The sequence below is a fragment of the Solanum pennellii genome, chromosome 8, assembly GCF_001406875.1.
Source record: "Solanum pennellii chromosome 8, SPENNV200".
NCBI lineage: Eukaryota > Viridiplantae > Streptophyta > Magnoliopsida > Solanales > Solanaceae > Solanum > Solanum pennellii.
Window position 1 is genome coordinate 57,176,453 of NC_028644.1, and position 15,267 is coordinate 57,191,719.

At 34.7% G+C, this 15,267-nt stretch overlaps 1 protein-coding gene across 1 annotated transcript in view; it reads left to right on the top strand.

Annotated features, from left to right (window-relative positions):
- Positions 1-2,066: 2,066 nt before the first annotated feature.
- LOC107028689 (K(+) efflux antiporter 4) overlaps positions 2,067-15,267 on the top strand; it is a 20,777-nt gene continuing 7,576 nt past the window's right edge. The window contains exons 1-15 of the mRNA XM_015229855.2: positions 2,067-2,556; positions 2,931-2,974; positions 5,106-5,167; positions 5,263-5,341; positions 5,437-5,498; positions 5,575-5,650; positions 5,796-5,870; positions 6,232-6,303; positions 6,425-6,508; positions 7,921-7,989; positions 8,078-8,155; positions 8,544-8,632; positions 10,914-11,010; positions 11,410-11,463; positions 12,062-12,157. Coding sequence (XP_015085341.1) covers positions 2,283-2,556; positions 2,931-2,974; positions 5,106-5,167; positions 5,263-5,341; positions 5,437-5,498; positions 5,575-5,650; positions 5,796-5,870; positions 6,232-6,303; positions 6,425-6,508; positions 7,921-7,989; positions 8,078-8,155; positions 8,544-8,632; positions 10,914-11,010; positions 11,410-11,463; positions 12,062-12,157 — 1,311 coding nt within the window. The 5' untranslated portion in view covers positions 2,067-2,282. The remainder of the gene's footprint in view (positions 2,557-2,930; positions 2,975-5,105; positions 5,168-5,262; positions 5,342-5,436; positions 5,499-5,574; positions 5,651-5,795; positions 5,871-6,231; positions 6,304-6,424; positions 6,509-7,920; positions 7,990-8,077; positions 8,156-8,543; positions 8,633-10,913; positions 11,011-11,409; positions 11,464-12,061; positions 12,158-15,267) is intronic.

Sequence of the window (15,267 nt, forward strand, 5' to 3'; positions counted from 1 at the left end):
GCTCCGGAAAAACAGCAGGCACATGCTCTAAAAAAGCACGATGCGTTTGCTGACTTTCGCGCCTTTCATTTTCAACATTTAGAATTCTTTGATTAATTTGAGAAAGTCTTTCAGTGGTAGCTTGATCCATATCTCCCTTTGCTTTCTTTTTAATTTCTGGTAGATGAGTTATCGTTTTAATATTCAATTTCAGATTTTCTTGTAGTTAGGATTGCCTCATTTTCTTCTACTTCCGTCAATAATATTCAATAATTAAGCACACAATGATCATCCGGTGTGAAGTTAACATGTATCAAATTATTTTCTACAAATGTATATTAAAAATAAAATAAAATTTGTATTAGTTTCATAATATTAGGTCCGTGTTGGCACGGATGATCATCGATAGTATAAGAATAATTTTGTACTAAATATACACCCAAATTAACTAAGTTCAACTAAACCAATTTAAAAATCAATTAAAATAATGAAATCGAATTTATCAAAAATAATTTACCAAAAGATATTAATCAGAAAAATAAACACATGTCTGTAATGGATTACTAATACTAGACCCTCGCAGTAGTTTAGTTTTTGAACAAAGTTTTGAAGGTTGTTATATCAACTTGAATCCACATTTTCATTGTTCAAAAATTAAAAAAAAAAAATACGACTCACGTTTATAAAAAAAAGACATTGGGTCGTTTCAACTTGAATCCACACACACACGCATAGAATATGGAACAATTGTCAATGGCTTGATGCTCACAATCTCAAAGTCACTTGATGTAATTCAATGTTCCTGAATCATTTTTTTATTTATCGGTGACTATGACTTGAAGCTAACATAATTATTGGTTCCTTTTTTGTCAAATGCTTTTAAGATGTGCTTAGACTCTTTAAATCTTGAATTTATAGTTATTCTAGCATCAATTATTGCGAGAAATAAACTTGAGATTCACAACATTAGCATGGGAATTGCCCTGACTTGTTTGAACAAGCTGCTGGCAGCTTCCTTAATGTGCTCTATGCGCGCGCACATCTAGATTGATCAGGTCGGGATATTTGGAATACCAGATGGTTGTGACGAGGAAAAGAATCTATGAGCTTCTTGATTGGGGATGAAAATTCTTTTAGGGTGTTTCTTTCTTAATATGTTTTATGCGGTTGCAGAGATATTTTTCATTTTGCGTTTTAATTATAACTTGCAGATGTACATTAGAGGAGCTTTAGGAGTTTCCGAGGATATCACTGACATTGAAGATTTTTTTGAAGTTGTTGACTTGGGGTGAACAGACTGTCAAGAAAGGTGCCTGAAGGCTGAAATGATGAGAAGGGTTACGAATAAAAAAAAACTATGGCATAGTAATTTCTATGTTCTACTAATTATTTTAGAATTGTATCTAGATCTCATGATCCATGATAAAGAGAGAACACTAAGACTTAACATCTGACCCTACCAAGTAAAAGTTTTCACTTGGAATATTATTTTAGAACTGGTAAGAACAAAAAGTTAATTTAGTAGTGATCAAATCCTCCGAGTCCAGTAAATGTGAAGCTTTAGCCAAATTGTCCTCTCGTTTATGTAAGCCATCACTTTTCTTCCCCATTTTACATGAACAAACTTGCAAAGAAAAGATATTTGATGTTATTTTTCAGTTTTAGAAATTTGTGTAATGTACAAAGCGGATGCTTTTGCTTTCTGACATATATATAAAATATGATCGGCTTCTTTATTGCAATGATATTATACCACTTATAATTCACTAATATGAAAATCAGATCTTTTATATACTGCACTAATTTTTCTGAAATAATGATCCTTTAATGTTGGCCGTGCTTTGCACGGCCATGCTCTATCTAGTCTTCAAATAAATCAAAGTTGATTGTCTTGGTTTATAAATTTGAGGGGCTCTACATCCTACACATGGTCACGTGAAAACATCCCCCAACTGTCTTAATCATACTCAATTCATTAAGCCCTTAAATAATCATCTTTCATTTTTGTCTAGTAATTCAACTGTCCAGTTAATATCTAACCATGGTTACTTTTTAACTTAATTATCCTCCATTGAATCAATGTCCCTCTTCTCTCGCATTTCAACACACAGTATGGTGTGTCAGTGTGTGTTTTATATATATATAAAAAGAAACAATGTACAGTGTGTGTAGTACTATCAACCAACTTATATTTCTGCAACCGAGTACAGTTTGTTGTTGTAGAAACTGACAAACCGACACCCAAACACTACTCTTAATCCACTGCTTTCCGACGGCGTTGTTGCCGTCGCAGCCGCCGTGCAATGATGACTCGGAGGAGATCATCCTCCCGGTTGCAATCCTTATTTCTGAAGTTCTCTACTATTTCAGCAATTACGCTATTGCTGCTCTGTTTAGCTTTGGCGTTTGCATTTGCGCTTCCAGAATTAGATCAGCTGCTTAGTGGAGGAAGTAATGGAACTCGTAATGGTACTGAATTCAGCAGTGGACCTCGGAGTAGACCTAAAGAGGATAGTTTTGCTGATATGATCGATCGAGCACTTGAAAAAGAGTTCACTGAAAATGATAAGGATGAAGGTTTGTGTTCTAGATCTGAATTTTTCACACTTCACATAACTTTGTTTCATCTTTTGCTCAGAGCAATTTACAAATTGTCACTGTTGAATTGGCAACTGGAGATATGCGTTAAAACTCTGTTTTCTAATAAATCAATAATCCCTAAACTGAAGAATTTATATGACTTCTACTTGAGGTTGTAAATCTTTCATTTTCTGCTTTCGGATTAATCCGACCTGGTATATAGTTCCATTAATTGCTATATAGAGTAAAATAAATAATATCTATGAAGATCTGCTTTTGTAGTTATCAGATGTACTTTTGGAAGGTTGGTAAAGTAGAAAAAGATTAGCTACTAACTGATTGAGCATATATTTTTCCTATTTAATTGGCAGTTAATGATGCGGGCAGCTTCAATAATAGTGTGGCTGAGCAGCAGGTGTGCACATCTTACATTATGTCTCCACCTCTTCTTAGTGAATTATATTCTATAATGTGATTGTTATAAGTTCCATTTGAATTGCTATGTGTAATTATTCCGTTAAAGAAGGTGACTTGTTCTAATATACTTAACTTTTGTGGTAGAGTTATTCGGTATACTGGTGAGAGAATGAGCTATTCGGTAGGTGATGTCTGCCAATACTGGTGAGAGAATGAGCTATTCGGTAGGTGATGTCTGCCAATTTACATCCTCAAATGGGAATAAAGCAGTAGCTGTCAAAATATAGTAATCCAACTAGGTTAAGGTTGTATCCCACGAGTGTGGTGAAAAAACTTGCAATTTGCTATTGGAATCCAATCTAATGGCTACTATTTCATATGGGGTTTTAAATGGTGAATTTTTAACTAAATTAACTACATTGTTTATATCGAATTGAAGACAAACTAGAGTTATTGTTTCTAGATATCGGAATTAAAAGAGAACATTCACTACCAACTCACTCAGGTGTATTCATTGTGCAAAACTGACGAGTCTATTAATCTTGTAAAGTCTCTTGATGGATTAGAAGAATTTCACCTTAAGTCCTTTCGGCACTTGAGTGTTGAATTAATTGTTCATCATAATACCAGGTTAGCTATTTTATCTTTAGCTTAAGCTATCAGATGAGAGTTCGTAGCTCTAAATCCCTATTAATGATCCTTTTTCCTAATCTTAACTTTTGTCAAGAAAGTCGGAATACATGCGAGTCTTTAATATTTGCAACCAATTAAAAGATAATCATTACGAAAGAATCCCTGCAAAGATTTTAGTGTGAAGAATCTATTATCCTTATTCCTACTCTAGATTTCATAGCCCTAGTTATGAGTTTTAGCTACTCATAGCTAGTTGCAAATAATAAAAGCAAATTGTAATATCTAAAGAACATTAACATGAAAAAAATAAACCTTTGATTAATGCATCTTTTGCAAGGGTATCTTGTTCTTACCACATTAATCTTCTACGAAAGCAATAACTAAAACTAAGAACAATTATGGAGTAGTTGGTAGCAAAGAATAAAGAAACCTATTTTTTATTGATAATGCGGAACGTTAATTACATTGTCCTTGTGATGTATTTATAGAAGTGGAATGAAAATCCTAATCCCAGTTGACGTTGCTTTGACTTTGCCAACTCTGGTTCCGCATAATATAGATGTGCGGTGCAGATCCCATTGCGGAGTAGGAGGCCTACGCTGTGAGGTCCATCGCAAACTCCGTCTTCTTTTCAGTTTGTCGCATGTCCATCGCAAGAACTTTCAGATGCTGAATCTTGTTTTCAGTCAGGCGAAATGCGGAGGCTAACGTGAGGTGCATGCCTGCGTCGCAGACCACCTTCTTCAGCCTGTCTTGGCTGCATTTTAGTCCTGGACGCGTTGCTTTGAGTTGTAATTCATCTTTTGGGTCAATCCTTGCTTTTTTTTAGCCTGAAATCGATCTAATCATATGTATTTAGCTCATCACAACAGTTATACAGAAAACACATGGATATATGTGAATTTATACTTAGAACACAGCTAAATTATGGGTAAAATATGGTGCTTGGATGCGTAAATACACCCCAGCTCATGGGACACCAAAGTCATCAAAAAGGAAGGTTGAAGAATTTCCAATGAAAAGGGAGTAGATTTAAACATGATAAGTAAGTAAAACATCATAATGTCTCAATAAATGAAAGAACACAAAAACTCCACTAGTAACTGGTGAGTATTTGGGAGTTGGCCTTTCTTTTATTCTTCATCACTTATATCTGTTAGTCCCCAACAGGTTCTGAGGAATAAAACTAATTACTTATCTTGCAATTTGTAACAATTGAATGGTGTCTTTTCCATTGTTTACTCTCAGGTATATAAGTTTCATTCTTCTGTTTGTTCTGCTGAGGTTTGTTACTGGTTTTAAACTTGTCCCGTATTTCTAGTTCACCTAGTGGCTAATAATATGCTGATATATATTTGAATTGTGATTATACCATGACTGACATTCTGATTGGTGTTTCTCTTTCATAACTATTATACCACTTGTACTGATACTCCTTTCTCGCTTTTAGCTGTTTGAATATGTGTCGCTTCAATGTTTTATCCCTTTCTTTTCAGGCGGTGTTGGAGACTGTGGCCAGAGTTAAGCCCAAGAAAAATGACACAAAGAAAGAGGACAAGTACATACTTCGTACATTTTCACAAATTAACTTTCCGACAGTATTCTTCTCCTTCGTGATTCATGTTTTTTATATTTTGTACAATTACTCTGTAGATCTTTTCAGCTTCATCATGTTTTTAAACTTAATAATGACCATGGAGCAGAAGAAACTCCAACATTAATAGATAGGAAGGTAAGCTTTTAGTTTTTCTTGATTCTGTGCATGAGTTGATTGATGGTTTTGATTTTTGAAAATGAAGGATAATGCTTGATAATTTATTTATTCAGGACAATGTCTTTATCATATCTAATTTCAAGTCCAAGTATCCAGTATTACAGTTAGACTTGAGGTAAGCTTTCTACATTCATATGGACGATGACAAGCATTTGTATGGCTCACTGTTGCTTGACATGTGTAATGCGTAGGTTGATATCAGATCTAGTAGTGGTCATTGTTTCTGCAACATGTGGTGGAATTGCCTTTGCTTGTGCGGGTCAGCCGGTCAGATCACTATCTTTACTGAGTTTTTCTTCATTACTGATAAACAAAATGACCGATATTTCTTCATTTTAAAGTGCACAATAGTTCTTCTTCTTTTGTAGTTGCAAGGTATTCAAATTTATAATTCTTAATTTATATTTCTCAGGTTATAACTGGATACTTACTAGCAGGATCTGTTGTTGGACCTGGAGGTTTTAATGTTGTCAGTGAAATGGTGCAAGTATGTAGCTTTGACAAAAAGGATCTTATTATTTGTTTCTTCTTTTCCTAATATAAGAAATGTGAAAAGAAACTGCTTTCACAAGTTTGGGCCTGCTTAAGTGAGCATCTCGATTTTGTTAGCTTAATCAGATCATATGGGTTCAAAATGATTGGAAATTGGAAAATGACAGAGACTTGCAATTTCTAAAGAACTTTTCAGATTGGTGGTTTTTATAGTTGCAATTAAGAACAATATCAATGATGTTTAGCAACTGAATTAATGAAAGTTACCTGCAGTAATCAACTTAGTGTAGTTTTCTTCTTAGCTTTTAATTCATTTATCAAGTTTTATGTCAATTTCAACCTGTCTCTGCTTATAGGTTGAGACAGTGGCTCAGTTCGGTGTAATTTTTCTTCTTTTTGCTTTGGGGCTGGAGTTCTCAACCACAAAGGTTGGCTAAATAGAAAGAACATTACAAATTGGATTTTCATTTTCGTGATAAAACAGTGCAACCATTATTGATTTATGTTATATAAACTGTGGGTTGACTCTGATTTTTGTGTATTATCTAGCTCCGTATTGTTCGAGCTGTTGCAGTTCTTGGAGGCTTACTTCAAGTTCTTCTTTTTATATGTCTCTGTGGAATTACAGCCTCGGTAGGTCTAAACTTGTTTTATGTAGTCAGCTTTTTATGTGACTATGGGTGCATCATTTCTTATTATTCTAGTGGTCGCTTTATTGCTACCCATTGATCCCAGTTACTGGGTAATCTTATTAGAAAACATAGTGTTTAACATGTGTTGTACCGGATGGACTGCGAAGTTTGGTGCCTGAGTAGAGAGGGTGTGGGATATGGGTCGATTTGTTATCTCCTTGTGCTTCTTTGATCTTCCATTAGTCCTTTTTTATCATCAACAACAAGAAGCTATGCCTTAATCCCCATCTAGCTTGCCAGCTATTTAAATCCTCACTATCCATTTTTCTCCATTAACCATTTCATTTCAATACTTGGGGTTCTACGCTAACTGCTCTCTATATTTTTTAGTGACATTCATATCTCTAAAGAAACTAAGGAGACTCTAGGAAACATTTGCATATGTGGACTTATTACTTCTATCATGTTTTGTTTTTTTTGCTAAGTCTGCCGGGATTTTGAGTGATTGTAGTGTTTTGAGATAACTTCCTTCGATGTGATTTTAGGTCTGCCTTGTTCCCATTTAACATAGGGCCAGTTCATTTGGAGGTCTAGGTAGGGTGCAATAAATCCTCTCAAACAACGTTCTCCCTTTTGTCCTCTCTGTATTCCACTTTCACCTTTTAGATCTTGTTTAACTTTTTGTAAGTGCACATCTTGCAGTATGTTGGACCTTTGAGGTCCAGCATTACCTCATAACAATGTTAGTCTTCAGATGAACTTCCTTTAAGCCTGTGAACTACACATTGTCTCATGATCAATAAGCATATGCTTTGAATGCGATGTGTTTCCATGCAGGGAATGCATTTCATGTGCAACTTAGTGCATTTGATCAACAAGTTGTGAAATCACTAGCGGGCACATCACACATGCATCTTATGTGAAATAAACCGTTTCTCGAACACAATAGTTTGCAACTTAGTTTCAGCCTCTAAAATGAATGTGACAATTTTGAAAAAACTGAATGAATTGGTACAACTCATTAGACTCTAATGCTGTATTTATCTTACGAGGGTGAAGTCTGTCAGTTATTTTAATGTGGAAAATTTGATTCTGTTTTATAACAGAATTAGTGAAATTTAAATTGCATTCTGTATTTTAGTAACAAAAATGTATCCAATACAGTCAATTGAAATGTAGAAGTTTTCCGCTATGCATAGTAGGTCAGCTGAATAAATTGTTGAGCATTAAGATGTATACGCTTATGTGACTGGCACATGCTTCTTAATTATTTTGACACTTGTACATGTTGTAAGATAGGAGAAAGTTGCTCCAGACCCCAGTACTATATCTCATCTTTTATGTTTACTGTTTTGCCAAAAGTTTTTCCGCGTTTGTAGCAATATAAACTTGTGCAACTTGATGATTTTGTAGTTGTGTGGCGGTAAACCTTCAGAGGGTGTATTTGTTGGAGCATTTCTCTCAATGTCTTCTACAGCTGTTGTAAGCTTGTCCACATCCATTCTATCTCCTTTAGGGTATTGTGGACTCTGGAGTCTCTGATGGTAACTGACCTTTTTCCTTGCCATAGGTGTTGAAGTTTTTGATGGAAAAGAATAGTATAAATGCACTTCACGGCCAGGTTACAATTGGCACTCTTATTTTGCAGGTGCTTTGTCTTCTGATTCATCTCCTGCACATCTTCTTTCTTTACCGTTTGCAAGATCTCACAGATTGAGACTTCTTTGAGTTTTTATTCAGCGCATGATTGATATCTACTATTTGGAAGTTCTAGTTGAATATTATTTTACTGAAAAGATGTCTAAATGGCACATGGCCAGTTCAAGTTACAGAAGGAAAATAGTCTCATCACTATTTCATCATCACAAGAATTAACACTCGCTAAACATCAAACTACTGGAGCTCAGTGGAGCTATTAATTTTTCTCCCATAAGATTTCATCACATAAGAATGGGTCATAGTTAACTTCATACTCTTCCTTGGCTCAAAGAACAGGAAGTGGTTGACTAATTCCAGGTACTTTCTTGTTCTTTCAGGATTGTGCTGTAGGTCTTCTGTTTGCTTTGCTTCCAATCCTGGGAGGCACTTCCAATGTTCTGCAAGGGTTAATATCCATGACAAAGTCGTAAGTTTGTTTACCTCACTTCGAGCACTTCCTATTCCCTCTCTGTACAAGCTTTGGTGCTGGTCAGCTATATTTGTAAGAGTTAGTTGGTTTGTGTTTGCTCTTTCTCTTTAGAATCTTCTAAGTGAAAGGAAAAGAGTGTCCTCGAACATAACTTAGACAGTCTCATGAGAACTATAGATAGATAATTGTAAGGATAAAAGAAAATTGGTTATATTATGTTTGAAGCTAATCAATCCTGCAAATCACCTCTTTTCAGAGCTCATTACTGTATGAGAACTGTTTGTTCTATGCTATTAACTTGTCTTGTATGTCTAGGCATGCATTCATATGCAGCGTTGCCTAGAGCCATCTGTTCAGTTTGGTAGATTTTAGCAACTTGACAATAGAATACTTTTATCAATAACTTTCCCATCTGGGATGTTGTAGGCAGGTCCATATTACTCAACAACATGCTCATTAGTTCTGAATTTTGATTTAATTTCTTTGGAGTTTAATTTGTCCCCTAGAATATGGTAACAACCTTTCATTATGTCACTTGAGGAGGGAGGGTCGATTGTTCTTTTCTGCCAAAGGAATCTACCACATACTATCACAAGTGCTCAGATTGTTGTTGGGCTATGCATCCAATTCTGGTGATTGTAGAATATAAAATGGTAAACAAAGACATTGGCAGAATATCAATTCACTATAGAAGTGTATAGGCAGAGAAGGTGTAAGTAGGGATGGGACTAGGAGGTTTAATGCCTCTGGATCTGAAATTTCTTGAGAGGCTCATGAGAATTGACAAGCTCCAAAGTGGAAGACTATGATGTATGCTCGATATAAACATGAAGTCTCGAATCAAATAAAGGTTCCTAGGTGATCAACCTGAATAAATGCATCTTTACCATCAAAATGGAAAAAGGAAAAAATGCCTTCTACAAACTTATGCATTATTATCTTGACATAGACATATAAGGCCTAGAAAGTATGTTGAATATAGAGGTTCAACTAAATTATGCAATGTGAAAGGTGGATGCACCAGTGATTGTATCAATTGTGAACATGTAGTGTCTGCCAATACTTCCTAATTTGCAAGGCAAGGAAGCTCCATTCGTCCATCTCATTATTAGATGGATGTGCATGGAAAAACTAATTTCAGATTCTAGCAACCCATTAGTATGTTGTATAAGCGAGAACTCTCTTTGCAGCGGATGAGCTTATTGAAGAAGATATATTTTCACGAGGGTCTTCTAAAAGAATTTAATGGAAGTTAAATTTGATGGGTGGAGGGTTGACGGACATATTCCCTAACAGAGATTGTATAGGAACCATTTTTTATTGGTTAAATGTTAAAGGCATAGAGAAAAGAGATTATTACGATGAACGGAAAATGAGTACCTATGGGCTATGAGAAGGTAAATCATAAAGAACCGCTACATGATTGTAGCGAAATTTCACCTAAATTCCCCAAGTTTTTTCTTGGATGGGCAGGAAGGGAGCTTAAGGATTGATTCTTGACAGCCATATAGTAATATTTTACCTTCTTAATGATTCTTTGCATTTAATCCTGTCTTCTCATACAGCTGATATAGTTTAAATATTTGGCAGAGCAATCAAAATGAGATCAAGACTTCGGTATTTCTGTTTATTTGGTGCCAGATTCTGTAACTTTGGTACTTTTATTCTTTTGTCCTATTCTTTTGCTCAGAGATAGTGCTTTTAGACTGTTGTTAGTTGTGAAATGAAGAACAACCTTTAAATGTTTGGCATGGAGAATTTGCAAGTATGCCATACTTATTGATTGGTCTCATGTAAAGAGCACCTTTTGGGTATCCTTCTGAAGGAGAAATTTACTTCAAATGGAATGGCTTAGGAAAATTTCTTTTTGCAACTAAATTTTGCCTTTCTTCTTTTAATGGTTGTGTTTCAGCAGAAACGTCAGATTCAACATGCCTCAGTTCTTTATGGTATTGTAGTAACACCAACGTAATTCCATTCTATCATATTATGGTTGTTGGCTCTATTATGTAGTCGTCATATACTGAACTTACTGCTACTGGCCTATTACATAACATATATAATTAGAATACTAATACTGGTGGACCACTGTATTGTTTGTCCTCCATAATGAAACTTCTGGGGATTGGGGAATGTGGAAGGTGGGATTTAGAGAAATAGATGCTAAGCTAGTACTTCTGGAATTTTGGTGCTTTAAATTGTTTGAAACTCTTGCCTGATGTTAATTTTGCTCCAATCCTACTTATTTATTGCATATACTGATTCATCTATCAGCCAGGTTGGTCATGTTGCTCTCATTTTTGGCTATTTTGTCAATATTATCACGGAAGTGTGTTCCATGGTTCCTGAAGCTGATGATAAGCTTGTCATCACAGGTATGAACTTCCTGACTCTAAAGAAGTTCCTTTGTTAGGCAATAGCACTTCCTGAGATCTGTTGGGAGAGCAATAATTGGAGAGAATTTTAAATTGAAGTCTCACAAAAATATGCCAAACACTTATTTATAGATGTATTCTACAGTAGAGCGTAGAGTATTAGTTAAGACCTTACTCTACAAAGTACAGCGGTGCATTTATTGCATGCTTGGTCCATTTATATAGTCGCACATTTTATTGTACTGCTTGACCCAATAATTAGGCTGGACTGAAACAGCTCCAGCCTCCATGAACATTGTTTGTCAGTTTTCATGAGTTCTTCATGACTAATTGTGGGCATGACGGTCAGTGGTATTTACAATTTCTCTGAGGATTCTAATTATGTCCTTTATTTCGCAGACTAATGAACTGTATCAATTGGCTTCAGTGGCATTTTGCCTCCTTGTAGCTTGGGTTGGTTATTCTTCTATATCTCAGCTTTTGTACTTGTATAATAAAATATGCATTTGGATTATCTTTTCTGTGCTTTCTGGTTATGCATCAATTCCTGCTGAGTGCTGACCCAACCTCTCTCTACATCCCCTGGTAGAAAGATTCAGCACTAGCACTTTCGAAATTGGAGTAAATGTTTGTTATGGCCTCCTCAAGGTGCTGCAATGTTAGATTTGCTTGTTCTTATCATTTTTGAATTGAAACCTTGTTAGAATGCTCTTCACAAGGATATGTTCATATTACCAAGATATTCCTAGTTCAAAATTCTTTAGCTCTTCACAAACAGCTCCTCAACTGCGCTGCAGTCAAGAAGAGCTCAGAACAGCTTGTCCATGCATGGTCTGCCTTTAAAGTCTTCTGTTCCAATTTCTTCATCAACTTTACCAATCTCTGCTATATTAATGTGTTCACTATATAGTGCATATAATTTTAGTTCTCGAGTTTTTTTCTCAAAAAAGGTGCATGCTGGATTTGGTTCTTTTGGTGCATGCTAAGAACTGAACTTTTTACTTGTTTTCTTATCAATTAATGTCTTTTGCTATTGTTTGTACAATTTCAGTGTAGCGATAAGCTTGGTCTAAGCTTAGAGTTGGGTTCATTCGCTGCTGGAGTGATGATTTCAACAACTGATCTTGCCCAACATACTCTTGAACAAGTAAGACTTCATTATGATTTTTGTTTTTACATTACAAACATAAGGACAAGAAGGAATCATGGAATCAATGGGCATTAGGATACAAGATAAGAAGCCTATCTGATATTTGAATACGTTTTATATTGTTGCTGAGGATGTGTATTTGCCTGGTATTGAACTACTGATACAAAGATATACTTCAACCATGCCTGGTGAAGATTTGATTCTTATTTCTACCTTCTGAGAACTATATTTTTCTTCAGTGTCCAAGATGTTTGATCTGTGTATACCCTGATTTCAGGTTGATCATAAACAATCTTCAGATGCTGCTCTTTGTCCAAAGCTTTATTTGTTCTACTTGCTAAATAATTCCAAGCATAGTCTATAATAATTTAATTGAAATCGGAGGGGATAGTGTTGGTTTTTAAACAAAGGAATTAGGAAAATAACAGGGAAAGGCTTAGAGGGAAAAAAATTGCAATGTTGTCAAAAAGAACTAAAAAAAAATACACAGAGACATACATTTACAGTTTCAGTTTCTGACTAAAAACTAGAAAAATATGGTGCTAACTTATCTGCAAATTCAAATAACAAAGAAAGAGGAAACTAACTCCTAAATTCAAGCCACAATGGACTCTAATAAAAATAATTTGAAATCCTAAAAGTTAGCAACTGATAAACTGAATTTTTGCAAAAGAAATCTTTTAGAGATAATGCAGCTAGTTGTTTTATTTCTACAATATTTTGTGACATATTTTCAACACACCTCCTTGTATCATGGATGGAATTGACCTTGTATCATGGATGGAATTGACCTCGTGAATAAATCTGTTAGTTCATATTTGGTCTTGCAAGACTTATGTTCATCTTCTGTTGGATTGAATAAGAAGTTTCTTCCTCTCATTTCAACTTGTAAAATTTAACAGATTTGACTATATTTGTATTCAATTGATCATTTTTTCATTAGCTGGCCAACACTCAACAAATTTGATCAATATTAGGCACCTAGAGAACATCTGAAATTATTTTTATACCTGAACTTGTTTTGAATTGCAATGGTCTCTTTTCCTTTTGCAGGAATAGTCATCATTTCTGATTCTGATTTTATGAACATGAACTCTTAAAAAAGATTTGTCATATGTCATGTGGTTCGTACATCCTCTGTCAATCATCCAAAAATCACATTTCTTGGTTGAGAAGTATATAGCCACACATAAGTGGTCTTCTCCTTCATTGACAACTTGGGCATTTGCTTCATATTTTTGAGATTTGCTTTTGCAAATCACAACTTCATGACCAAACTGGTTGCAGATTTTGCACTGTGCGTCTGGCCTCTTCTAACATTTATTAAATAAATGGAGAATAACCTTTTTTCTCCATAATGTGGACAAGGTGGGTAGTTTTTCCTTCAAGTAAAACCTTGTTTTGAGTCTTGTGGTTGACTGCTAATGCTCCTTCAACCATAACATCTTGCCTCATAAGCCTTCTTGGTTCTTGTGCCTTCAGTGCAGTTAGCAATTTTGTCAAGGTAATCTTAGAAAGATCTTGTGTTTCCAAGGTAGTTATGGATAATTCGTATCTTTCAGCATTGTAACAAGAATTTTTTCAACAATTCTTGAATCTTTAAATTTAGTGTCAAGCACTCTTACCTTGTAACAATGACAAGAAGTTGGTTCGAGTACTCTTTGATGGTCTCAGATTCCTTCATCTTTTGAAATTTGAATTGACGAATTCCCTTATTAAATTCAACATCTTCATGCCTCACATGTTTTCTCTCTTGTGTATTCTTGCTTCTAATAATCCTAAAATTTTCTTTTGCTGAATTGAGAGCCACAATTCTCAGGAAAATTGTTGCAGACACCAACAAATAAAGTTGCTTTTTTTTTAAAAAAATAAAAAAATTCTTGTGGCTTTTGATCTGAGACACAGGGATTATTGAGTTGTTTGTGGCTTTTGATCTGACCACAATGGGATTATTGAGCAGCGGAAAAATGTCATAATCCTCCTTCAGACCCCCAAAGATCTAAAGCCTCAAGATAAGTCTCCATTCTTACTGGCCAAAGTTGATAATTTTCACCATCAAAGACAGAAGGAGATATTTGGGAAAAACTATTGTCAGAATCCACCTCACTTGCAGGTCCCTCGAGAAAATAGTTTTAGATATCAATTGATGGTCTTTTAGCAAAATAATTAGGGATATAACACAGCAAAATAATGAGAGAAAAATACTGTAATGCTGTCCAACAAAATTATTTTATCAGTAACTCAGAGACATAATGTAGCTCTAATTCTAACTTAAAGATAGAAAAATAGGCTACTAACTTATATGCAAATTGAAATAACAAAGCAAGAAAAAACTAATAGGCTACTAACTTATATGCAAATTGAAATAACAAAGCAAGAAAAAACTAACTTCTAAATTCAAGTCACGGAGGACACTAATAAAAATAATTGAAAATCTTAAAAGTTAGTTGTTGATAAACTGAATTTCTGCAAAAGATATATTCAAGAGACAACGCAACTAGCTATTTTAGTTCTACTATATCCTTAGGGGTGGCAATTTCAACCCATATTAGTAAAATAAGTCCATTTTGTTCATATTTAATGGTTTGGATCACTTATATTTTAATTGGTTTAATATGGGTTTCAAACTATTTTAAGAGTCTCTATAAATATGGTCAAAATGGGTTAAAATGACTATCTATTTGATCCATATTAGATCACTTATTTTCACTTTCACCTTCAAACTTAATTGAAAAACAATTTTATTTTATTTTTGTATTGAAAAACAAAAAAAAATTAGTAGGTTGGTGGAAGGCTGGAGAGGGGAGGTAATTTTTTTTTTTTTTGAAAAAATAGATCTTTTTTTGTTTTTGAAAAATAAGAAAAAATCAGGGGTAGGTTGATGGAATGTAGGGGGAGGGGGTAAAAGTTTTTTTTTTCTTGAAAAAATATATTTTCTTTTGTTTTTGAAAAATAAAAAAAATTAGGGGTAGGTTGGTGGAAGGTGGTGGTGGTGGGTAAATTTTTTTTATTTTTGCAAAGCAATTTTTTTTTTTTTGAAAAATAAAAAAAAAATTAGGGGTAGGTTGGTGGAAGGTAGGGGTGGAGGGATGGGGGTGGGGGTGCCT